The 25,730-nt window shown below is 35.5% G+C and overlaps 2 protein-coding genes, 9 non-coding genes and 1 pseudogene across 12 annotated transcripts; 10 read left to right on the top strand and 2 right to left on the bottom strand.

Moving 5' to 3' along the window:
- Nucleotides 1-266: 266 nt before the first annotated feature.
- LOC147282986 (zinc finger BED domain-containing protein RICESLEEPER 2-like) lies at nucleotides 267-2,420 on the bottom strand (annotated as a pseudogene).
- A 1,642-nt stretch (nucleotides 2,421-4,062) lies between these two features.
- Nucleotides 4,063-15,286, top strand: LOC147282985 (FMN binding protein). 2 transcript variants are annotated; one of them, XM_086246903.1, is made up of 13 exons: nucleotides 4,063-4,299; nucleotides 4,576-4,629; nucleotides 4,932-5,018; nucleotides 5,811-5,909; nucleotides 9,403-9,498; nucleotides 9,598-9,663; nucleotides 9,751-9,841; nucleotides 10,107-10,174; nucleotides 10,271-10,336; nucleotides 10,668-10,718; nucleotides 11,120-11,184; nucleotides 12,849-12,925; nucleotides 14,431-14,514. In XM_086246903.1, the coding sequence occupies exons 1-12, from the start codon at nucleotides 4,135-4,137 to the stop codon at nucleotides 12,904-12,906; spliced, it is 966 nt and encodes a 321-aa protein (XP_086103029.1). In that variant the 5' UTR covers nucleotides 4,063-4,134; the 3' UTR covers nucleotides 12,907-12,925; nucleotides 14,431-14,514. The 2 variants fall into 2 exon arrangements, with proteins under 2 accessions (XP_086103029.1, XP_086103028.1); XM_086246902.1 differs by lacking the exon at nucleotides 14,431-14,514 and adding an exon at nucleotides 14,946-15,286 and having other exon boundaries at nucleotides 4,064-4,299.
- A 3,043-nt stretch (nucleotides 15,287-18,329) lies between these two features.
- LOC147282984 (uncharacterized) lies at nucleotides 18,330-20,301 on the bottom strand. The gene is made up of 6 exons (XM_086247843.1): nucleotides 20,081-20,301; nucleotides 19,890-19,958; nucleotides 19,456-19,687; nucleotides 18,929-19,232; nucleotides 18,727-18,804; nucleotides 18,330-18,615 (listed from the first exon to the last, which is right to left on the bottom strand). The coding sequence occupies exons 3-6, from the start codon at nucleotides 19,683-19,685 to the stop codon at nucleotides 18,565-18,567; spliced, it is 663 nt and encodes a 220-aa protein (XP_086103969.1). The 5' UTR covers nucleotides 19,686-19,687; nucleotides 19,890-19,958; nucleotides 20,081-20,301; the 3' UTR covers nucleotides 18,330-18,564.
- A 1,867-nt stretch (nucleotides 20,302-22,168) lies between these two features.
- Nucleotides 22,169-22,268, top strand: LOC147282983 (small nucleolar RNA U19). The gene has a single exon (XR_015123195.1). It is a non-coding gene; the product is annotated as a small nucleolar RNA U19 (small nucleolar RNA).
- Nucleotides 22,269-22,293: 25 nt separating this feature from the next.
- Nucleotides 22,294-22,443, top strand: LOC147282982 (small nucleolar RNA snoR138). The gene has a single exon (XR_015123170.1). It is a non-coding gene; the product is annotated as a small nucleolar RNA snoR138 (small nucleolar RNA).
- An 82-nt stretch (nucleotides 22,444-22,525) lies between these two features.
- LOC147282981 (small nucleolar RNA snoR138) lies at nucleotides 22,526-22,681 on the top strand. The gene has a single exon (XR_015123172.1). It is a non-coding gene; the product is annotated as a small nucleolar RNA snoR138 (small nucleolar RNA).
- Nucleotides 22,682-22,762: 81 nt separating this feature from the next.
- Nucleotides 22,763-22,887, top strand: LOC147282980 (small nucleolar RNA SNORD14). The gene has a single exon (XR_015123156.1). It is a non-coding gene; the product is annotated as a small nucleolar RNA SNORD14 (small nucleolar RNA).
- A 261-nt stretch (nucleotides 22,888-23,148) lies between these two features.
- On the top strand, nucleotides 23,149-23,256 carry LOC147282979 (small nucleolar RNA snoR99). Its single transcript, XR_015123161.1, has one exon. It is a non-coding gene; the product is annotated as a small nucleolar RNA snoR99 (small nucleolar RNA).
- A 148-nt stretch (nucleotides 23,257-23,404) lies between these two features.
- LOC147282978 (small nucleolar RNA SNORD14) lies at nucleotides 23,405-23,528 on the top strand. Its single transcript, XR_015123190.1, has one exon. It is a non-coding gene; the product is annotated as a small nucleolar RNA SNORD14 (small nucleolar RNA).
- A 586-nt stretch (nucleotides 23,529-24,114) lies between these two features.
- LOC147282977 (small nucleolar RNA SNORD14) lies at nucleotides 24,115-24,239 on the top strand. The gene has a single exon (XR_015123197.1). It is a non-coding gene; the product is annotated as a small nucleolar RNA SNORD14 (small nucleolar RNA).
- Nucleotides 24,240-24,470: 231 nt separating this feature from the next.
- LOC147282976 (small nucleolar RNA snoR99) lies at nucleotides 24,471-24,578 on the top strand. The gene has a single exon (XR_015123162.1). It is a non-coding gene; the product is annotated as a small nucleolar RNA snoR99 (small nucleolar RNA).
- Nucleotides 24,579-24,729: 151 nt separating this feature from the next.
- LOC147282975 (small nucleolar RNA SNORD14) lies at nucleotides 24,730-24,853 on the top strand. Its single transcript, XR_015123181.1, has one exon. It is a non-coding gene; the product is annotated as a small nucleolar RNA SNORD14 (small nucleolar RNA).
- Nucleotides 24,854-25,730: the final 877 nt, after the last annotated feature.

The following is a 25,730-nucleotide window of genomic DNA, read 5'->3' as shown; positions in this document are numbered from 1 at the left end:
ATATGACTTATTACATCACAAACACAACAAACATAATTAAGTCTTATGGCTTATTACATCTCAAACTCAGAAATTAGAATTAAGCCTCATGACTTATTACATCTCAAACTCATAAGTAATTGAAATCCAAATTATTTTCCCTTTGCTTTTGGATTTGAACTCTTCAAACTACAAATGGCATCAATGGTAGTACTTGCATATTTTACATAAAATAATTCATAGCAATTAGTAACTTAGTCCATGAAACTTACAAAATAAATACAAACTTACAAAGCAAACCAAGTCAAGTTTAAGATAATAAACAAAACATTACATGCTTCAACACTTTCATAAAATTCAAGTTCTTCAAGACAAGGTTCATCTTCTAAATCCAAGTTGGACATGTCATCTCCCCTCAACCAGTTTTGCATACAAATCAAGAAGGCCTCCACTGATTTTGGAGTTAATGAACTCCTAAATGCATCTATGAACCTGCCCCCAGTGCTAAAAAAACTCTCAGATGCAATAATAGATACTTGAATAGCAAGAACATCCTTTGCAATTGCTGCCAACACAGGATATTTGGGACCATTGAGCTTCCACCATAATAAAATGTCAAAACCATGTGCTCCTTTAGCTGTCCATTCCAAAGGATCCATCAAGTATGTATCAACTTCATGTGCCACCATTGCATCATTACTCTCTTCCACCACCTTTCTCCAATCATCCAAAATATCATCCCTCCCACCACCTCTACCCCCATCTTCTACCATAGAACTAGAAGTAGCATTTTGTGAATCAGAATCCTGGTTCTTTCTAATGTGTATGCCACCATCTAGTCTTGGTCCATAATCTTCATAAAGGACCATCAAAATTCCTTTAATCTGTGAGGTGGTCCCATCCACCTCCCATTCTTTAAACCCCTCCTTCCTATATAGATGAGTTACATGTATCATCTTGAACCTTGGATCCAAAACAAGTGCAATCAACACCAATTGGTTCAGCTGGTCTAGTCTGCAAAAATACTTATCATATTTTTCTCTCATATTGGCTGCCAAGTCACACAACACTTTCTCAGTTTCTGAACCAGTGGCTATCTCAGGTGTCACAAATAACCTGTTAATCTCACGGTTAATAGCTAAAAGATCATGAAAAGTTGTGTGGATAGTGGGGTGTAAAGATGCACTAACCCTTAAAGTCACATCATAAAATACCCTAAAAAACTGCACAAACACCCTTGCTTTTTCCCAATCATCCTCATTAGGTGGTCCAACCCTAGACCACTTACCACTGCTCTTAATCACATGGTCATCCTCATCATATTCTTCATCTGGTTCCTTAAAGTAAGCCAAAAAGGGGCTGTCCTCATCCTCTCCCATTCTTGCAAAAGCCTTTTTAAATTTCAAGGCTGCCTCCAACATTATAAATGTTGAATTCCACCTTGTGGGGACATCCATGCATACAAGACTTTTGGTGGACAATTTTTCTTTTTCCATTGAGGATTTAAAATAGTCCAATCTTTGTGGAGAAGACCTCACAAACTTCACAGCATTCTTAATGGTTAACACAGACCTATTCAGCTTCTTTAACCCACTCCCCACTATTAGATTAGTTATGTGAGCAACACATCTCATATACAAATACTTCCCACCCAAAACAGCTTGTGAATTCTCTCAATTATTCATCTTAGACCTCACCTAATCTATGGCTACTTTATTTGCATAAGCATTGTCAACAGTTATGGTCATGACCTTCTCTATCCCCCACTCCAACAAACAAGCCTCAATAAGCTTCCCTATGGTGGACCCTTGGTGATTAGGAATCACACAAAAGTTTAAAACTCTTTTGTGCAACTTCCAATTACTATCAATGAAATGGGCAGTGAGCACCATATAATTAAGGTTTTGGACACTTGTCCAAGTGTTAGTAGTGAGGCTAATCCTATAGCCACTCAACTCCTTCTTCAAGCTAGCCTTATGGACATCATACATGTTGAGAAAATGTCTAACTATAGTTCTCCTGCAAGGGACATCAAACAATGGGTAAGCAACACTACAAAACCTCCGAAAACCCATATTCTCTATGGAAGCTCATCAATCACAATCATCTCAACACAAGATTCCATAACATCACTCTGCACAAACCCCCTAGAAATCATCTTGTTACCCTGACTCTTATCACCAGTAAGGATCTTTTGGTTTTTATCTTGATTGGGTGGGTAGTATCTGTAATATTTTCTAATGTGTTTAAGCATTCTCGATGTCCCATTTTTTCCACTATCAACAACATAATCTCCTAAAGAACCTTTAGGACAATATATGCATTTAGCTCTCTTATGAACAACTTCTACTTCTATCATCTTCCCTGTTTCATTATCTTTTCTTTTTTCTTTTTTCTTTTTTCTTTTCCTCATACTCTTTAAAGTGATCACAAACCCAACTACGCTTGTTTGCAAATCTACCTTTACTATCTGTATTGAGCTCACTTACAGGTTCATTTGCTTGGGATGACATGTTCTTTCCTCCCCATTGGCTCTCTTATACTGCAGGTTCAATTTGCATAGAGTTGGACAATGGGCATGGTGGTCCCATTGGTGATGGTGAGGTTCCTGTTGAAGAACAAGCAATCCCACTCGGGCCACTCTGCTGCTGGAGGGGATTAGATTGCATAACCCATAACATATAAATTTTATTATTTTAAATTGATATAAACAATTGTAAATATAACCCAATAACCAATAACCAATAACATATAACATATCAATTGACATAAACAAAACCCAACCCATAGCACATTTCGGCTAACAGAACAAATAAATTATAACAATCTAAGTATCTAACATTCTAACCTAGAATGCTCAATCAACAAATCAAAAAATTCAGAAACCAAATAACAAATATAACCCATAAATATCTAACCCAGAATGCTCAATCAACAAATCTAAAAATCCAGAAACCAGTAGAAACCAAATGTTCAATCACAAACTCAATCACTTACCATAACCTATCGAGAGAGGCTGGTGCAGACGTGTAGTGGTGCGATGCGAGGGGGAGAAAAGCTGGTGCGACGGCGAGAGAAGCTGGTGCCTGGTGCGATGGCTAGAGAAGCTGGTGCAACGGCGACGTGCAGTGGTGCAATGCGAGGGGGAGAAAGGCTGCCAGGCTGGTGCAAATGTGCTTGCGCAGTGATGCGATGCGAGGGGGAGAGAGGCTGGTGCGACGACGACATAAGCTGGTGCGATGGCCATAGAAGCTAGTGCGACGGCGATGGCGAGAGACGACGACGACGAGAGACTACAACAACGAGAGACAACAACGAGAGACAACAATGGCTTCTGGGGTCTGCGACTAGCAGTCCCTTGTGAGTTGCGATGCGAAGTTGGGATGCGAAGGAGAGTGGCTGCTACCCGCTGGGAAAGTGGTAAGTTGGTTTGGAGTTTGAGAATTGGGAGTCTGAACTCTGAACTCTGAAATTGAATCAGTGAATTGAATCAATTGATTCGATTGAAATTCAGAATTGGGAAATTGGGATAACTGATTTAGTGGATTAGGCATTTAGGATTTTAGGCCATTTGGGAGTCATGGGCCATTGGGCCTCACGGGTGTGGGTTGAGTTTTTGGGTGAAAGTTAAAAAATGAAATGGGTTTAGTGATATTTGGACCCATTAAATTAAATAAATTAATTTTTAATTAATCAGTACGGGATGAGACCATTCCGGTATTGAACCTTCAGGACCGATCTCATCCCGTTTGAGATCGGTACAGTACAGGATAAAAAAAAAAAATGGAATGAGATCAAACGATACGAAATGGCACAGAACGAGAACGATATAGTTTTGGTATTTTCGGTCTTAATGCCCATCCCTAAAAATGGGTATCAACATCCACCAACGATTATCGAATGTTGTTGTTATTAATTTTATCATACTAAAAAAATATTTATAATATTCAGCACGTGGTACTCATAATATATTAATATCACTAGTATTGTTGTAGACCGTGGCCCATTCCAGCTTCCTTTCAACGATTGGATCATTACAAATTATCAAAAGCAAATAAATAAAGAAAAGAAAGGGGAAAAAAAAAATTGAGAAATCATTAAGAATTGGAAGACACACTGACACAGTTAGGTGTGGGCGGGCGTGTGAAAGAAGAGATGATGAGGACTGTGGTGACGCCGTGGCAGACCTCCCTATTCTCCCGATTAAATGCCCGTAATGCCCCTCACGCCCCTCTAATATTACACTTTCGCCACTCCTTCACCTTCTCTCCCACAATTCGTCGTTCATCCATGGCTGCTTCCCCTCAGTCAACTGCTCAGGTACTCTTAAATTTTCTAATAATTCTACGATCAGTTCCGATATTCTTGTTTGGTTGCTCAGAAAGTGCGGGAAAACGAAAGGAAACCAAATCCCCAACTTTTATGTTACGTTTTGATCGACTTTGTAATTGTTTTAAATATCTCCATCTAATTACATAATGAATGAATGGTGGATTTATATCGAAGCCAAACTGGTATGATGAGCAAAAATTGAAACAAATTTAAAATTTTTAAACCCAATTTAATGGTGAATTTGATGTTGTTGTTTCTAATCAGACTGTTACAGCTGGAGATGATGACAATGTATTTCAGTTGATTCAAACTCATCAGGTACATTTTTCCTTTTTTTTTTTTTTTATTAATGTAATTGCCATATTGAAATGTTCTACATACATAACACTTCAACTTGGGGTACTAATTTACTCAGTCCGTTCTCATAAGAGACGGATTTTGAGCAACTGTGAGCTCTTATTGCAGTCAATGGTTGTATAAAATACAACGAGTCAATGAGTTGCTCAAAATTTGCCCCTTAGGATAACATTTCTTCTAATTTACTTTTACTTTTAGTGTAAACATTTAATGTGGGCAGGTGAATTTTAATTTGTTGAAACTTTCTGTGGTTATTGTTACAGGAAAAGGCTGCTCGGCTTCCCCCAGTTGAGGAAGTCCGAACTCTACTTGATCAAAGTGTTCGTGGAATGCTCTCTACTTTTTCACAGGTTTGTTTTTCACTTTGATTTAATGTTTTTTAAATGAGGCTGTTTTAAGGGATTTCTGAAAGTTTCACTAAATTAGGCTTCTGGCTTTATCTAGATAGAAAAAGTTAGATTTAAGACTTCTCTTATCTCTGGTGCACCTAATCAAATCTGATTGAGGAGTTAGAGTGCTAGTTTACTTCCTCTCATAGCAAATAATAGGGGGATCCTGTATGCCTAAAGATCATCGCTCATAAAGGACATAATTCATGCATCCGTATGCACCTTATATGTCTCGTTATCTTTATTAATTAGTCTTTTAGAAGGTTTTTGCACTGTATAATCTGGGTGGCGGTTCTTATAATAACTGTTCACCATGAGTATCGAGACTATTGCTTTTGTGGAGTATCTTTAGGCTTTCCTACAAAATTCAGGATTGTTGGACTTGTGTTTTGGAGCAAGCACAAGTTCGCTTCCTAACAAATTAAGGGTGAAGTTCTGTTCAAATGAATTGTATTTTCTGATACAACATGGATTTATGACACACTGGTCAATGATCAAAGTGTTGCATATAATAACTAATTGTCTTACAGCAGTAGATAATTATTGCATAAAAGATACATGATGCTAATACATAGTTGGGAAGTAGGCAATGCATTTCCTTTTAGCATTCATATACCATTATCATCTTATTATTAACCTCTGGTACAAGACTCATTCATATTAATCACTTTGGTTGATTGTTGTCTGTGTAGTCATTGCTTCAACAACCTTGTTGTCCTTGTCTTATTTTCTTTGATTTTCTTTCGTGTGCAGAAGTATGAGGGTTATCCATCAGGATCAATGGTAGACTATGCATGTGATGCAGATGGATCTCCAATATTAGCAGTTAGCAGCTTGGCAGTTCATTCAAAGGTTTTCACAAAATTTTGAACATTCTTCTTGCGTATATCTTTATATTGCAAATTATGAATTGGATTGTTAAAACATAAAAGTTCTTGGTTCCTGTCAAACAAAAAAAGTTTTGCTTAAAAGTGCTTTAGGACTTGTCTGGGGGTGCTTCCGTATGAAACACTGTTTTTCAGTAGTGTTTTTTTATTAGTGCTTTTGTTAAAAGCATATAGGAAATTTTACAAAAAACCCAATTACTTCTTACACATTCACCTGAAAGCACTTCGTGATGAAGCATTTACCAGGTGCTTCTCTAGGAAGCAGTTAAAGTGCTTTTAACCCTTAAAAGTACTTTTGCCTATTTTTGCCTAACATGATAACAAATGTTTTTGTTTATATGGAAGCTTTTTTGCCAAAACACTCCCAATCAGGCTCTTAGTTCATGTGATTAAGATAAATTGATCTAGTAGTTTACAAAAATATGAGGGCGCCAACCCTTTGCATGTGTTGCTGCCTATGCACATTATCTATTTTAGGTTTAGGTCCGAATGCCCAGTTGTCCTAAACCTACTTACAGTTTTCTTTTGGCATATATTTTTGGTCCTTATTTTATAACCATATTCCTATGTTTACTATTACAAATATTGAAGTCTTTTCTTTTATTTGGTTTTTATGACTGTTGGCATCTAGAGGTGCAAACCAAAATTCAATAACAGAAATCACACCGCACAACAGTACACATTGGAAGAGAATACATAGAGAAGAAAAATTGTGCACATGATATTTACGTGGTTTGGCGAATTCCTGCCTACCTCTACGAGATAAATTTGTTCTTCAAGAATATGTTATGATACACATTTGAGTTAAATCATCATAACCCAAACCCAAAGAAAAACCCTTATACGCCCATTATCTCAATACCCCAAAGAACACACTACTTCAAAGAGGTTTTCACTCAAGCTCTATGCTCATTGCTCACCCTCAAGCTACAATTGTAATTAAGCTACTAACACATTTATAGAGATGTGTAGCCAGAAACCTTTCTTCACTTGAAAGGATGTTGACCTTCTTCATATGGAAGGAAGACAACGACATCATTACTTTTTAAACTTCTAAAAATATTCATATGATTGTTGGATTCTTCATTCTTAAGTGGAGGTACATTTGGTTTTTTGGAATCATGTTAGGGTAATTAGCACATAGTCAATGCATGATAAATGAGATGTGTTGGTATTAATATTTAAGTTGGTCGGTGCAATGTTCCTAGAACACAAAGTTAATGCATGTGGATGCATTCATGCATTAGTGCTCGAAATTCCTATGCTAGAGTTTAATATGACCGGTTCAGGTTTGGCTTAATGATGGTATACTTTTAGCCATCATGTGAGGCTATATAAGGAGGGGGCTCTATCCATTTAGTCATCAACTCTCATTTGGAAGTTCAACTAAAAAGCATAGCAAGCGTTGCAAGAAAGGGGTTGTGGAGCATTCTTCAAGGGAATTTGAGAGAGATTGTACAAGGGGTATCCTATTGGATACATAGTTCGGATTAGGGATTAACTCTTGATTTGACTTTCTCTCTCATAGTGAAGTTGGATACTCTCCATAGATGTAGGTTGAATTTTGACGAACCACGTAAACCTTAGTATGTTCTAGTGTTTGTCATCTTGGCATTATTATTTGTTCCATCATAGAAATATATATATATATATATATATATATAGGCTTAATTATCGATTTACCACCCAAAACTGTAACTCATTCCCACTTTACCACTTGAAAGTTTTTTTGTCCCAGATTACCACCTGTAACTTACGTCCGTGTTCCATTTTACCTTGTTCCGTCAACAATTCCGTTAATGCTGACGTGGCGCGCTGGATGTGCGCCACGTGTCACATCTTTTTTTGTATTTTTTTATTTTTCTATTTTTATAAACTTTGAAAATTAATTAAAAATAGCTCCGAACTTAAAAAAATACACGGAAAATTCCTACTAACTTGTCTTGACTAGTACTAATTTACTATGGGGTCAAAATGCCAATTTTCCCTCTAAAAATTTTCAAAAAATTTGGAAAGTCTAAATTTATTTCTAGAAAATTAAAATACTCTAGACTCTTTGGAAATTCATAGAATAATCTCCCAAACTCCAAAAAATATGAGGTCTGCACTGTTAGTCTTCTAAAAACTAACAATACCTTTCTCATGAACACTTGCTACCCAAAAGACCTCTCGGTCTTAGAGAAAAATAAAATTCCCTATAAAATAAATTCTAGAAAAATTCTAGAATTTCTGTAAAGTCTCGAAATAATTCTTTAAAACAGGCTTTTGGTAATTTTTCAAAATATTTTTGAGAATTTGTCCAAGAGTTTACGAAAATTCTAGAATTTATTTAATAGAGGAAAATTTATTTAATTTTTTTAGAAATGAATTTGGACTTTCTAATTTTTTTGGAAATTTTTAGAGGGCAAATTGGTAATTTAACCTTATAGTAAATTAGTGCTAGTCAAGACGAGTCCGTAGAAATTTTTTGTGTATTTTTCTGAGTTCATAGCTATTTTTAATTAATTTTCAAAGTTTATAAAAATTAAAAAAAAATTAAAAAAAAAAAAAAGGATGTGACACGTGGCGCACATCTAGCGCGCCACGTCAGCATTAACGGCCAGATCGTCAGCATTAACGGAATTGTTGACGGAACAAGGTAAAATGGGACACGGATGTAAGTTATAGGTGGTAATCTGGGACAAAAAAACTTTCAGGTGGTAAAGTGGGAATGAGTTACAATTTTGGGTGGTAAATCGATAATTAAGCCATATATATATATATATAGGGAACTTCCATTGAGGGATTTCTTAAATAAGCTTTTTTAAGTGATCCCTTGTGGGGTCCACTTTGCATTGTAGTTCGATGATGAGAGCCATTTATTCTTTAAGTCACAATTCAAGGATTATCCCTGCAAGGCTGCAAAACATTTCAGTGTTCGTCTATTTATTTTATTACTCTTAAATGTCCTACTGTTTTCCAACTTATCTAGTTTTTTTGGTAGGTATGATTTTTGAATAGAAACCTAAAAAGTAGACGGTTTCCTTAGTAAACACGCACACACTTGACTTTGAGTGTATGTGGTTAGACAAAGAACACTCACTATTTCAATACCCCAAAGAACACTCTTTCTCCCAAGAAATTTTCACTCTTGTTCAATGCTCTATCTCAGGCTCCAATTGCAACTTAGCTACAACATATTTATAGAGATGCATAGGCAACAACCTTTCTTCACATGAAAGGATGCTAAACTTCCTACATCTGGAAGGAAGACAATGACATCATTACTTTATAAACTTTCAATCCATTTCATATACTTTGCTGTAAAAACATGTGTCCTTCAAAGCGTTCAAACCAACCAAGTCAAAAAAAGCTGCTACTTTATTTCTTTGTGGGTCTCTCTGCATATTATTCTCACCAATCTTAGCGATATCATTTCCCATCTTATTTATTTAGTTTATTTTATTTTTGTTCAATAGGACTTAACCCTTAATCCCAAGTGCTCGTTTCTTGTGGCTAGAGATCCTGAGGATAGGACTGATTTGTTGGTCACTTTGCATGGTGATGCTATTCCTGTAAGTAATAATTGTTTACCAATTTTTCATGGTGTTTGAAGTGCTCTCTCCTCTCTCTAGTTGCAAACAATTTGAAATATTTTTTTGAACAATCATTAGATTTCCGAGAAGGATCAAGCAGCTATTCGCACTGCGTATTTGGCCAGGCATCCCAATGCATTTTGGGTAACTTCTGAAACTCTTGTTCTGAAGCATGATTACTGTTGCACCGACTTCTATAATCAGTATTAAATCATCACATACAATCTGAAGGTTGACTTTGGTGACTTCCAATTCATGCGCATTGAACCAAAAGTTGTGCGATACGTGTCAGGGGTTGCAACTGCTTTATTAGGATCAGGAGGTTTGTATCCATACATCTATCTACTGTACTTTTTTCTGTTGTCTTATAGTTGAAACTATTGTTCAGGTTTTTTCTGTTAGTCTTGTCACTTTTAAAAGAGAAACTTTTCATACTCTTTAGATAACTTTAGAAAGGGGTGTACCAATGCATTTGCTTTTGAATCAATACATGCTGTTTCCGTTTCCAGCACCTCTTATGGATTTTATATTGTTACATTAATTTCCACCTTTTCTGCCATTTTTAATATCTACTTCTTTACTTTCAGAGTTCAGCAATGAGGAGTATAAAGCTGCAAAAGTTGATCCAATTGCTCAATTTTCAAAGCCTGTTGCAGTACTACTTCTTATCTGTGTATTATCTGCATTCTGGTTGTCTTAATTCAAAATTGTTTATTTTTTCTAATTGACTTCGAAAACTATTGTTTTCTAGTCTCACATGAATAAGGATCATGCTGAAGATACAAAAGCCATTGTTCAACATTCGACATCGATTCTGGTAATTTCAACTATTGCTGTAAACTTCAGTGTTAACTGGAAAGGAGCTTGTTTTCTTTTCTTTCTTTCTTCATTTTTTTTTTCCTCAATGTAGGGGATAGCAAATTCACTCAAATTTGTTAAAATTAAAACCTATGCATTTGGTGTCAAAATATTGTCCTAAGACTTGTTGGATTGGATATGCTGGGGTGACTTTTGGAAGTAAGCTGCATGAACTGCCAAGATCCATTCGTGCTGAATTCTGGAATAATACAAGATATATACACATTGATAGACAGGTGGACAGAGAAATTAGTTTGATGCAAGCTGATTTTTTTTTTTTCTTTCTCCAGGTGGACTTTGCTTACATTTTGGATTTGGATAGACTTGGTTTCAATGTTAAGGTATTGCCGATCTTTAATTTTTTTGTTTATAATACCCATTCTTTATATTTTTAATAAATCATTTTTCTTTTGTGGTTCCAAATAGGGTTTAATGCCGAAATACTATACAAACTCAGTTTTGTTCGAACTAAAGTAACTCCTATGGCTCAACTGTTATTGGGGTGGGCTGGGGAAGTGCTAGAACCTGGGTTCAAATATTGTAAGAAAAAAAAAAAAAAAAAGAAACAACCAGATTTATCCAAACTGAAACTGTTAATGTAGAAAAACTATTAATGCAATCAAAAGCCATTATTTTCTGAGGTTCTTTCCCCTCTTCAATACTATACAAATTCAGTTTTACCCAAACCATTTTTCTTCCATTTTGACATGATATCATTTTGACTTTATTATTCTTCTTTTAGGCTGGTTATCAGGGGAATACTTTCAAGCTTCGAATACCTTTTCCTAGACGTGCAGAGGATCGAAAGTGAGACATCTCATTTAAATGAATATTTCCTTTCTTGTGGATGTCAAGATTTATCTTTGATTTATGTTCTGCTTCAGTTTCAGATAATTATGTCAGATTAGCTGCTGGGTTTTATGTTAAAATTGTACTACATATAGCATAGTATAATTTTCCCTGACATTGGCAGGAGGATATAGATATTCTTTTTCATGGTTGACTTGATTGGTGGCTGTAGTCAGGATGCACATTGAGTTCAATTAATAATTTAATAGAAAATCAAAAAATTGGCTTAAAATTATATGATGACAGCAAATTCTGGACTAGTTATGTCAGATTATTCTACAAGGTTTTATGTTAATATTTTACTTCATAGCCTAATCATAGTTTCTCAGTCTCATCCCTTTATTCATTGGGTTGGAACTTTAACTTCCAAAGGAATTTAATTACATTGAAATTGGTCAACTTTCCTCTTTCTTATCTTTGATTGAAAAGATTTTGTTGTACTCTTCGTGGGATGATAGAAGGGTGTGGCAACTAAAATCTTGGGAAGATTCTTGCAAATCCTTTTTTAATTGGTTGATTGATGAGCCTGTCTTGACCCCTTTTCAATTTGAAATGATTTAGAAGACTAAGCTACCTTGTAAGATACAAATAATTGCTCATAGGATGGTTAGTACTTAGTACCTGTGATAATGTTTAATGAATGAGACCGTAAAGGAGCAGAGAGTGTTGATCGTTCATTTCTCAATTGCCCAGTTGCAGTTAGTTTGTGGAATAAGCTTTCCACTGAGATAAGGTTGAGTTTGGTTTTTTCTGGCTTCTTGTGTATCGTTATTTGTTGAGAAACTTTGTGCCTTTGCTGGTAGATAAAAAGGAAAAGCTTTTATATATGTTCTGTTGGATAGTTTGTTTAGAAAGAACTAGAATTTTTCAAGGAAAATTGGGGAAGGAAGTGGATTTCTTGTGGGAAAGAGTGCAGTTTTGAGCTTTGTTGTGGGAATTTCTATTCATTGACTTAGATATATTCCGGCTTTCATTTTTCATATGGATTGGGGAGCTGCACTTTGCTCAATCTTTTGCTGTATTAACTTTTTTTCTGTGCATGTAAGTGTAACTAAAAGGGATGAATTTCTTTTTTGTTGGTGGACTACTTGTACACTGCTGGACAATTATATCGTACCTTTATGACTATCTAATAAAGTCTTTGTTTCCTATAGAAAAAGTCCGATGCACATTGCGTTCAATAAATAGTAAATCATAGTAAAAATATATGACCACAGATTTCGATGTCACCATGGTCATCTGAACCCTGGACAGAGAGACTTATCCCTCACATTCTAGGTACCTGACTCTAGTTAATACAAGGGTGGTGCTTTTGCATCCCCTGAAATTGCTAGGTCATAAGAATAATAAAGATTGCTGCTTCATGTCCTGGGCTAATCAGTTAAGTTTGTATTTTGTTCTTTCTACTCTAACTTTCTTCAACAGAAAATAGTTTTTAAATAATAAAGTATCCTGATGTGACCAATTAATGACTATACTTTTGATTGTGAAGCACTATTTTGACCATTGTATATATATTGTCTTTGGTGTATAGGTTTCTATGACAAGTTTTTGGTTTATATAGTTTGAGTTGGCTTAAATTGTTTCTAAGAACTTAATTTTTTTCATGTTTATCTTATTAGGGATGTGAAGACTCTAATAGTGGAAATGCTTCATGCTGCGAAGCCTCAAGCTAGTTGATCTCACAGTAAACAAGGAGGTGTGTTTATCTAAATTTCTAGTGATAAAACTTCAAGGGGGGGTGTTACCCCCATGTATAGGCTCTTGGTTTCCTTTTACCTTCTTTTCTCTGCTATCCCATCCACTGATTAAAAGTAAAATAAAAAAAGGAAGGGGTGGGGCGGGATGGGATGGGTTTCTTATGGTCTTATTAATCAGGGTTCAAGTTAGATTGAAATTTTGCTTTCGGTCAATGAAAGTTTTCAATTTTGGAATCAAGTAATTAATCCTTTTGTATAAATTTGGATTGGAGTTGGAAAGTATATGGGAATTCCAATTTTCTAATCTGAAATTTCGAAACACCCATTAATATGAAAATTTGGAATTTTTAACATGTTTATACTTAATATGTTATATAGATCCTGATTTTATATGTCTATTCTAATGTGTTTATTACCCTTATATGCCCAATCAAACCAAATCCTAAAAAATCTAAAAAGTAAGACTCTCTGCCATTCTTTCTACTATTTTCCTTTCTTCAAGTGAATGGGGAATTGGATGATCTAGTTATCTTTGTGATTGATGCATGGAAGATTTATTTGTTTTGTTATTGTTTACTTTTGTAATGATTTGGTTGTTCTGGATTATTTATTGCTATGACTACATCATCAATTTCTTCTCTAATTTTGAGTTGTGTGGTTTGAGTCATGTATATTTATTTAGTTGTACTTTTACATGGAGGTTTGAACTGAGGATTTCTATCCTCATCCCAACCATCTAATGTCGCTTATGATTTTAGATGATATCATTGTTTTTGTTATCATTGAGTTGTTCCTCTCATTTTTTTTTTTATAATTTCTTTTGTATTGTTGATGGGTTGATATCTTTTATGTCCTTGTTGAAGTAGTATTAAGTTATGAAAATTCCAAAAAAAATCCATTGATTTTCCTAAAATTCTGAACTAGATTTAAATCTGAAGTTTCTCGAATGGTTTAAAGAATCCAAAATTTTAGAATTGGAAGGATATTTGGGAATTTCGAAATAAAATTTTTCTTAAGTCTTCTATTCGAATCGGATTTATCCAAAATTCAACCCTAATCACCTTAGCAAGGATCCTATATCTTTTTCTTCCTCTTTAGCAAGAAGAACTCTAGTTTCTCTTGTCATCATAGGCACTGGACTGTGGTACTTTTTTCTTCTTTTTTTGAACTGAGGACTATGCTACTTTAGTTTTTAACAAAAACAAATAAATAAATTGGGTTAGAATTTTGTTTCAGAAATCTCTTCTGAATTCTTGCAGTTAAGCATGAATCATTATAAGAATGCTATTTTTAATGTATTTTGCATTACTTTTGCTATTAGGTCACAAAATTAGCTCTTTTTTTTTTTTTATGAGGAATAAAGTAATTATCTAAAACTTATGCTAAGATCTTTTTTGACATAAATTTGCCACTCAGTAAGTTTAACTTAATTTTGGCATAGTAGTGTTCATTTCAATAATTATGAATAAATTGCAATCCTTGAATCTATATATTATACTTCTAGATCAGTGAAGATGAGGCCTAGTGCAGGAGGTAAAAAGCCTCATTGGCTGCCCAGGTCCAAACCCTGTTCTCATATATTGACATGTAAGGACTATTTCATGAAAATGGAAATTAATTTGACAAAAGAGTTCCTGAATGATATCTTATGCTTGGAAAAAGCCTATGTTCTTTTTTTCTTTTTTACATTACGATTCTGTAATATATTTTTCTTTTCATCTATTGTCACAAAATTTTTGCAAAAATTTATTCTTTCCTTGGTATTGAACCTTATAGCAGCATATTTTCTGAATAATTCCCACCCAAATTCTAGTTATAGTTGCGAGGAATCATCAGCATTTCAATTGTGGTGTTGGATAGTAAAATACACCTAGGGTCTTAGAGTAGACATTACCATGTTATGGAGTAGATCTTGGGTGATGTATAAAAGGTGTTGTGTATGTTACATCAAATGATGGTAGTCATTATCCACAGAGTCATCTCTGTTCTAAGGTATTGTTATCTTGTTTTTCTTTGTAGGATCTTTCAGCACATCACAACCACCTTCTCTGAGATATGTGAAAATTTGGACTTGGAAGAGGTGAATTCAGATAATCTGGTGAAAAGATTGCTTGTTTCTCTTATATGTTCATAAAGTAAGTCTACATATTGGATAGGGTCATGGATACAGCATCACACAAATGACTTCCAAAATCATAGTTTTTTAACATGAAAGGTGATATTGCTTAGTCTATACATAGAATATCACTGTATATCTTTACCCCTGTTCCTGTTTGTTTCTTTGAGAGATTGTATAAAGAATAAATTTGTTATCAAATCTCTTAGTCAGAATCTGTTTGTTTACTTTTGCAAAGATCAAAGTTGGTTCTGATTTGATTTGGTCTAATAATAACTCTGTAAGAAGATTAAGCTCGACACTGGTGCACCGTGCACATTTTTAGTTCATGGTTGGATTGGTTGTGCAGCCATCACTGAAATATTTGGTTATGTAGAGCCTGTGGAAAGAGAGGATGAGGAGTGTCTTTATGATGTTTGAATTGACAATGTGAAATGGCGTTTGCAAACAATTATCACAAATATGAGAGTTGGAGTGGCCACTCAGCACCACAGTTTTCAGAACCATTGGTATATGATGCCCCTAGCTGAGATTCTCAACAATGCCACCAACAATCGGGGATAATGATGAGTGTCAAGTCAAGGTCTAATACTTGGATATAACAAATGCATACACCATCTCACGCACCCATACACTAAGTGGTCCAAGTAAATAGCACGCGAGTAAAAGTTATAAGAGAAAGGGTGTATACACTTGTTATAGGTAAATTATTCTCTTATGGTGTTTACTTTATTATCTATTCAGGTTTTATTGTAACACTTGGACACCATAATTTAGTGATGAAGGGACCAGGGATTAGTGGGTCCAAGCAAAACATAGATGGAAAACAATAGTCTTAGCACTAGTAGGTGGGCTTTACAACATTTCATTCTCTTAAATATTTTATCTCATTGTTCCATGTTTCCTTTCTAGCATTGAAGATGAACTATGTTGTCCTAGTATAAGATTTTAACTCCACAATGAAGTGCTGAATTGAAATACCTTGAACCCATTAGTATTCCATTACCCATGGTCAGCATTAGATTGGACTTCCCAGTAAGGACCGCACCAACATTCTTCACATGTTGATCATTAACCATTTCTAGATGAGGCAGAGATGTGTGTGGCAAATGGGTCGGCCCTTAGGTTGGGTTTAAGCTCAAAGTTAAGGTTCAAGCGCAACTCCTTGTATTAGGAGAGGCTGCAGTCCATTGGACCGGGCTAAAGCCCAACATACTCGTACAATTCAGACCTTTTGATGACCCGAACTTTTTTTTTTTGTCGAAATAGCAATGCATTAAAACAGCCCAAAAGACATAAAATAGCTAGAGCCTAAAGGCTCACAACAAAAACAAAAACTTAACAAAAGCCCAAACAAGTAAGCCCAACAAAACAAAATCTTACAACAAAGCAAAAACCCAACCAAATAGGCCCAACAAAATAAAAGTTCTAACCCTAGGCATAAGGGGTGGTTCAGGAGAACCACACAGCCTAGAATCGGAAGAAAAGACCACCGTGGGGTGGAAGGGAGTAGAGAAGCCCACAAAAGCTCCAAGATCTCATCACAGCGACATCAAGCATAAACTACAACTACCAAAAGGAGCTAGTGAGGCACTAAAGAAAAAAGGGGAGCCGAGGAAGATAGAGGTGTGGACACCCGTGTCGAAGCGCACATCTTCTAGTAAAATAGCGACTGAGTCGCTTTTGAAACCACGATTCAACCATCATCGTCGAAAATCCAAGAAATTTGACAAAGATGACGGGCTGGAGGAAGTAGCAACCGCCCAACACTTGGCGACAAGAGTCGGAGACTGAGGAAAAAAGGGAGGAAAAACCTTCAAATCTAAGCATCAAGCTCCAAAAAAAACCACCACAAGAGGGTGGAAAAATGACCACAAAAAAAAAAGGTGAAAAATCACCTCAAGAGAAATAAGTAGCTCTCAAAAAGAAAGAAGTGGAAAAACTGGCAGTGAGAACGGAGGGAGGTGGGGCGAGGCTGGGTGAGGTGGTGCTTGATTCTTCAAACTAAATTATTTTTTCTTACAAATTTGACAATACCACAATGATGAATAAGTTTGTGGGAAAATCAATTCCTTACAAAGAAAGTTCCTCAGTAATTATTTTGAGGGATACATGTCATTTTGCTCCCCAAACTATTGTACTTGTATCAGTTTGGTCCCTAATTTCTAATTTGGAAAATTAAAGAACTAAACTTTTTCAATTTTTCCAATTGAGGTAATTCCACCAATTTACTCGATAAATTAATACAAGTGATGGGTATGTGACTACCATTTTTCCCTCAATAATGACTCTTCATGATGAGGATTTGACTTTGTGTAAACGAAGCTTTGAATAGAAAGCGAGCAAATTCACAAAATTATCTCAATTAATAAAATTGAAAAATCAAATACTTTAATTTTTCAAATTAGAAGTCTGGAGAAATACAAGTACAATAATATGGGGAGCAAAATAATATTTCTCAAAATATTTTGAGAGAGATAGAGAGAGAAGCATATCTGACATTACAGTACATTTCAACTTAAGAATTGTGGCCTGTGTCAACTAATAGCATACATACCAGTTGTAGCCTGTAGCCACCATATTTAGACAGTCCTACATTTACATTTGACTAGATGCTATTTGACCTCTTGGAATTCAATAGTTCAATTTCAATTCCTGTCTTTATTAATATAGATAATTACAAATAAGTTAATAAAACATTTCAAAATTACACAAAGGTGAATACTAAATTTCCTATCCCATTTTAGTTAATTATATAATTTCATAAATTAGGTTTTGATCAATAGCCCTACGGGCCCTAGCCTATTAATGATTTTTCTTTGAGTTCGTTTTATCCTTTTGCCCTAGTTCATTGTTTTTATTTTAATGGTAGTGACTATAATTTCTAATATTTGTTATTTCTTTTGTATAATGCATAATTTCATTTAATTTATTTTAGTTAACGGTGACTATTTTGGGATTTATAAAATGTTCATTAACCTATTTGTAATTTTGAAATGTTTTATTGACTTTTTTTTGTAAATAACCCTTATTAATATTTATTTTCCCTTTTTATGCATATTCCAATAATTTTTTTTTGGGGTCAATCACACTATTCATCTTTACTTAACCACCAAGTATTCCTTTTTACACATTTACATTTACATTTGGGATCCATACAGTCATGCAGATCGCAGTGTCAGTAGCTCTGGGATATTTTTTCTCTACCATCTAAACATCATTTATTCCAATTTATCAAAAAGAAATGCAGCCCAACTGCAAAAAGATTTCACTTGTAAGATCACATCTCAACAAAAATAATTTTTCATTATAAATTGAAACATTGCTCATAATTCTATACAAAAACATAACAGTTGCAGATAACTCTTAACCAACCCTCTTTTAACTCTAGCAATGCCTAACCACCACTTAACCATTAACCACTCAATCATCTTCTTCCTTCTAAAGAGAACAAAGAAAACAGTCTCTCTTTTGCTTGGCTTCAACAAAAATCAGCATAAATTACATCTCTCATTCTGTGTGTCATTCTGAGTCGCTTCCCATACTCCCCATGGCCTTCAATCCTCTTGGTCTCTGCATTAATCAAAGAAAAAAAGCCATAAACCAAATGCAAAAATACAAATTACTTACAAGCCAAAAACAAAAAAAGGAATGTAGCAAATCAAACAAATGCAATCCAAGTACCTTCTTTGAACATTTCTTCTCCCTAACTTCATATCTCTCTTGGCACATATCAGTAAGCCAAGCACCAGGACTCACCAACTACAACCCAAACAAAAAAGAGACAAAAGAAAAGAAAATCAATATTAGAGAAACTGAAATTGAACCCAGATGAAGAAGATTAAATCCACTTTCGAATATACATTAAACAAAAGGAAGGACTTACAAGTAAGCTTCTTTGGATGATTTTGGCCCTTTTCTTGGGCCTTTGGGGAAGTTTACAACCCTTCATGGCCAAAAAGTCTTCCTCTTTCTCTTTGCTTGACAAAGTGATATACAGCTTCGGCCAAACAAGCCCTCGCTCCTGATCTCCATTATTTCCATCCATTGAAACCTTGCCATTCCCATTCCCATTCTCATCCACACCCACTGATCCTCTTGTGGTGTAGTACCTGTCCTCCTTTTCCGGGGAAGGCGACGATTTTCGGTTCTCGCCTGCACCCGACCGGAGCATAGCCCCATCAGAATTCCTGTAACCAAACAGACCCACAAAAATGTTTCACCTTTTAAACTGAACCTTTTTCTTACCAACCCCATTTTCCCGGAAATGAAAAAACAAAACCCAACTAAAAAAATGAGCACAAAAGGGAAAAAATTGGCTTTAAATTCTCTTTTCTTCTTCTTTATCCTTCTCTTTAGTTTCTCAGCAACCAAACAGGGCGTGACCCAGAAGAAAATGTAAATTTTCCTCACCTGCTGAGGCGATTGGATTGAAGATGAGAGTTTTGTTTCTCGGAAGCGGAAACCGCAAAGCGATCAATCCGAGATGATGTGATTTTCCTGTAGATACGACCATTGAGTCTCTCCGAGATTTCTGAGCTTTTGACTCTCACACATCTCACCCTCTTCTTGTTCCCCCACTGCAAGAAAAATTCTGGTTCTGAAGCTTTAAACGCTCTCTGATTCCTCTCTTCTGTCTCCATACCTAAATTAGAAAAAAAAAAATTAAAAATTTGCATGCTGCCATATGAGAGAGACCCAGAAGTGAAAAATCAATTTGACCAGTAAATGGGTTTTCTTTGTTAATCGAGAGGACCGTTCAAAACCAGAGAAAATTTGGGTTCTGTTTGCTAACTGAGAAAACCCTGTACAGGAAAAATCCAAAGAAGCACGTAAAATATATATACCTAGCCCTCAAGAATCAAGATCTACGACTGTAACCGAGAATACCCAAAGCCAATCCTTCTCGAACTGCCCTGCAATTGAAACAACAGACTGGTCACAAAACTAAATATACCCCCCAAAGACAGAGAGAGAATTCGAAAAGAAACTAGAAATGAAGAACAATAACAGCAATAACAAGAAGAAGGAAGCTTACAATGAAATGTTTCCGTGTAAAGTTTGAGACTTTTTTTAGCAAAAAAAAAGTTGAAAAATTCACCAAAACAACGAAAGCCCAGATGGAGATGGAGGTTATTCTTTCAATCTTCCTTGTGTGCTTGTTTAGTCTTTATTGTCTCTCTGTTCTTCTCATTTGCTGCGAATTCTTCTTCTTCTTCTTTCTTCTCTGTTCTTCTCTGTCCTCTTCTCTCTCTTTTCTCTCTCGGTTTATCCTTTGCCTCGGCCGGACATCAAAATAACTGAAATTATTATAACCGTCGGATTGAATATGGACGGTCTGATGCTACGGATTTTGGGTCCTTCTTGAGCCCAATGTGACAATACATGTAAACATTTATCTCTTTCACCACCCAGCCCAGCCCAACCCTTTGTTTTTTTGTAAAAGAGCTAAACCCATCCCCCATTTAAACTTGGGCCTACAATCTCCAACCAGAAGCTCCTTTTCTGATTTTACCTTTGAGAAAATTCAGAAGAATGGAAAATTATTTTTTTATTTTTAAAGAATGGATATGGCTTTTTAACACACCTCTTTTAATACCAAAATTACTTTTTTGACTATCAACTCCAAACTAATCTTTTTTAACCTTTTTTATATGTGAAATGTCCATTATATCCTTAATATAAATACACCTACCAAATGTCAAATGAGAAATTCTATTCATACTCAACAATCTTCTTTTTTTACCCAACAAAGTTTTTGACTATTACATCCCACGATATTATGTTTAAAATAAAAAATCCAATTTTCTTTCAATACCCAACAACCCCAACCTTTTATCAACCTCACTCTCAAAACTAACTCCAAACCTTAAATAATTTTTGTCTCTATATCATCCAACCAAGATTTTTTAGACGAATAGAGAGTGAAATCATTCCTTGGGAACCTTCAAATAAGCTATGTATGCATAATTTTCTTCCTTTTTTTTCTACAATTTTTCGTGTATATGACGCTCTAGAAAAGTTCTGGTTTGCCTTTCGTTCGATGGACCAGTACCAAACAATAAAAAAATTTTGTGGATGTCAACCGAATAGGCCATTCGGCAGACAGGCAGTCACTAAACAACATACTCTTATTCGATTGGCATCCACCGAACAACTCACAAGTATTCGGAACCCTCCCACTAAATACACATGAAGCAAATATTTTGGAGTCATTCGGTGGGAGTGTTTCGAAAATACTAAACTAATTTGGTGGCTGGTTACCAAATATTGTCATCGTATTTTTAGCATATCAGTACCGAACGAATTCCTCCGACATGAATGCCCATAAATCTTATTTACTCGCAAAAAAACTCAATTTATTGTTATAATTTATTTAAAAATCATAATTTATTTATGAGAGGATCTTTGATTCCACTTAAACTTGTCGGGTCGAATCGGCCTGTTGTACATTCGAGTACACTAGAAAGGTGGGCAGAACCTAAAAATAAAAAAGAGTGATGCTATTCCGACCACCTTAAACTGCTGAGTTGACCATCATATTTCAAAATTTCAATTTTACCCTTAAAACAAAAAATTTCAATTTTGTTAGTCGGGTCATTTAACAGTTATCTACCAAAATATTTGTAGTTATTCGACAGTTATCTGCTTAATATTGGTGGATTTTTCGGTGGATAACCACTAAATGAAAATGAAAAAAGCATCCAACAGTTATTTGTCAAAATATTTGTATTTATTTGACACTTATCTGCCGAACATTGGTGGATGTTTTGGTAAATAACTACTGAATGGATCTGAGTGATTTCTTTATATTTTTGCAATAAAAGATAAAATAGAAAAGAAAAAAAATTGGACAAAATATATTACGGTGGTCAACTCAACAACTTAAGTTAGTCTACATAACTTCAATTAGTAGGAAAAAGGCTGGGGGTATGAAAGTAAATTGGATACTTGATGTCTATAAAATCCATCATATTGAGAAGAAACCCTAGCATTCCACAAAGAAGGGAGAGAGAGGTTTGAATCACCATGGCTCTTTCTCTACAGACGATCTGATCTAGTTTTTGTGATTTTTGTGTTTGATTACTGCCTCTTTGAGTAGCCATATGAATTGATTCGATTTCATATCTGGCTTAGTTAGGAGGCACACATTAACTCTGAGGTGGTTTTGAGTGGACTCTCTGTTTCTTCTCCATCAATTGTCTTCCAAGCACCCTCGCACATTCCCAATCTTTAATTTTTTTTATTTTTTTTGCCTCCGAATAACCAGAGGTGGATCACAAATCCGTTGCCGTTTGGTTCAGACAGGGGCACACAGTGACCTCTTTCGAAGCTGTTTGAGGGTGAAGAACAACTCTTTGTTCACCCTTGTTCCTATTTCTTACTTCGCTTCGAATATTTATTTATTTTTAATTAATCATTCGAAAATTACTATTTTGATATTTTGGGAGTTTCGGTACTCTGTAGACTGTAATGTTGAATTTGGGCCTCAGAAAAACCGAAAGGTGGAATCGAACGGCACCGTTCGGTCCCGAAAGAGGCTAACAATGAGGTCCTGAATCGATTTGAAGGAAAGGAACATTTTAAAATTTTGGTCTTATTGTTTGTTAGATAATTGTTAATTTAGATTTGCCTCTGCTTTCATGCTGTGTATGATTTAGATTTGCAGCTACATTTGTGTATATTTTGTGTTGTGATTGAATGTGTGCAGTATGGGTATAGTCGATGATGATAGATCTAAAGGCTTGTTTCTCAAGAACATTCGCAGTGGCCGCCTAAGAGCTTTCGTCTTTGCCAGGCTTGAGAGCTTGTGCTGCTTTTATCCTTCCTTGGATGTCTGAGGCTCTCTCTTCATTGTTTTTTTTCTAGTGCATTTGAAATTTCACTCACTTTTGACTCTATTTACATGTTTTCTTTGCCTGCTTCTCTGATTTCGTATCTGGGTTCTGTATTGTACATGTATTGCATTTTTCTTGTGGGGGTTTCCTTTAGTGAACATATTTGATCGATGCCCATTTGTTCTTATATGTTAATTGGTCAATGCTCAACATTTTGATCATTTTGTTCTCTATTGGGGACTTTACGTCTGCCCCTTTAGCAGTTTGAGTGCTTTAGGGATGAACAGGTCCCTCAAATTAATCTTCCTCCATATTTTTCGCTTTGTCGACTATTTGTCTCTCTGTGTCTTGCTGATCATTGTTGGATGGAATAGGTTAATTTAGCATGTTCTCTCAAAGTTGTACTTATTTATGTTGTATTTGATTGTGTTTTTTTTTCTGAAATTAGTTACTTGGGTTGTGCAATTGCTGCAGTGATTTGATATCTTGTTATGTTTATTATTGAATCAAATTGGTTGTATAATTATCAATGATGACAAACTCTAAGGCTTGTTTCTCAAAACATTCGCAGTGGCCGCCTAAGAGCTTTCGCCTTTTGCGGGGCTTGAGAGCTAATGCTGCTTGATCCTTCCTTGGATGTCTGAGATTCTGTTTACACTTTAGCAATAAAGTTCTTGTTATTTTCTGCTGCCTGTTTCTCTGTGATTTGCTTGATTGACTTTTAGAAAATGTTTTGAACGAGAACATGTTTTGCCACAATGAGCATGTTTCATGAAATTTATGTGGGTTTTATTTAGCTAATAAATTAATATTTTGAACTTTTAAATGAGCAGTTTATGTCCAAATTCTTGTTCCTCTATTTTAAAATTCCAACCCTCAAACTTTATAGTGCTGGTTTATGCTTTAAATCACCAATGATGATAAATCCTAAGGCTTGTTTCTCAAGAACATTCGCAGTGGCCGCCTAAGAGCTTTCGCCTTTGCCAGGCTTGAGAGTTCTTGTTATTTTCTGCTTCCTGTTTCTCTGTGATTTGCTTGATTGAATTTTAGGAAATGTTTTGAACCAGATCATGTTTTGCCACAATGAGCACGTTTCATGAAATTTATGTGGGTTTTGTTAAGCTAATAAATTAATATTTTGAACTTTTAAACGAGCCGTTTATGTCCAAATTCTTATTCCTCTATTTTAAAATTCCAACCCTCAAACTCTATAGTGCTGGTATATGCTTTAAATCACCAATGATGATAAATCCTAAGGCTTGTTTCTCAAGAACATTCGCAGTGGCCGCCTAAGAGCTTTCGCCTTCGCCAGGCTTGAGAGCTTATGCTGCTTTTATCCTTCCTTGGATGTCTGAGACTCTTTCTTAATTGTTTTTTTCTAGTGCATTTGAAATTTCACTCACTTTTGACTCTATATACATGTTTTCTTTGTCTACTTCTCTGATTTCGTATCTTGGTCCTGTATTGTACATGTATTGCATTTTTCTTGTGGGGGTTTCCTTTATTGAACATATTTGATCAATGCTCAACATTTTGATCATTTTGTTCTCTATTGGGGACTTTACGTCTGCCCCTTTAGCAGTTTTTTGAGTGTTTTAGGGATGAACAGGTCCCTCAAATTAATCTTCCTCCATATTTTTCGCTTTGTCGACTATTTGTCTCTCTGTGTCTTGCTGATCATTGTTGGATGGAATAGGTTAATTTAGCATGTTCTTGCAAAGTTGTACTTATTTATGTTGTATTTGATTGTGTTTTTTTTTTTTCTGAAATTAGTTACTTGGGTTGTGCAATTGCTGCAGTGATTTGATATCTTGTTATGTTTATTATTGAATCAAATTGGTTGTATAATTATCAATGATGACAAACTCTAAGGCTTGTTTCTCAAAACATTCGCAGTGGCCGCCTAAGAGCTTTCGCCTTTTGCAGGGCTTGAGAGCTAATGCTGCTTGATCCTTCCTTGGATGTCTGAGATTCTGTTTACACTTTAGCAATAAAGTTCTTGTTATTTTCTGCTGCCTGTTTCTCTGTGATTTGCTTGATTGAATTTTAGAAAATGTTTTGAACCAGATCATGTTTTGCCACAATGAGCACGTTTCATGAAATTTATGGGGCTCAGGAGATTTCTTACAAAGAGGGCTAGAGATGATCCTCTTGTGAAATAGATTGCCCTTAGTAGCAACAACATTCTTCAAAACTCTCCTTAAGAAATGTTGGATCTTAGGTAGTGTCTTAGCTTTCGAAAGCTTCCACAGTTTAAGATCATATTGATGAGAAGTGTGAGAATGCACCAAGTTAGGGAATGCTTCCATAGATAACCTGGCTTGACTGTGTAAAAACCATTTTAGGTCAAAAGCCAGAAAAGTCTATCCCCAAAACCTACAAGGACCAATGTCAATAGTTTCAGTCTTCTGCTGCATCTCCTGATTAGAAACACCAACCACATCAGATTGAAAAAGAGAGGAAGAGTAACCTGGTATCCAATTATTTAACCATAAATGCACAGAAGAAGTGAAGAACCATCTGAAATCTTCCATTTGGAACCAGAAGCTAACAAATCTCTGCCCTCAAGCAAACTAGACCAGGCCCAAGTGGATTTCCCATCCTTCTTGGCATGCCAGAAGCTAACAAATCTCTACCCTCAAGCAAACTAGACCAGGCCCAAGTGGATTTCCCATCCTTCTTGGCATGCCCGAAGCTAAATTCCATTTTCTAATCTAGTGCATTTAAAATAATTTCGGTTTTTTTAGGCTATTTTTAATATATTTTGAATAATCTATGGTAGCCAATAGGCCTTGAGGGTCAGTCCAAGACTCCAAGCAAACCTACCACCATCTTGATGAATAATTGGAA

Source organism: Dryas octopetala, chromosome 6 (assembly GCF_963921425.1).
Source record: "Dryas octopetala chromosome 6, drDryOcto1.1, whole genome shotgun sequence".
Lineage (NCBI taxonomy): Eukaryota > Viridiplantae > Streptophyta > Magnoliopsida > Rosales > Rosaceae > Dryas > Dryas octopetala.
This window is presented reverse-complemented; position numbering and strand designations above follow the sequence as displayed.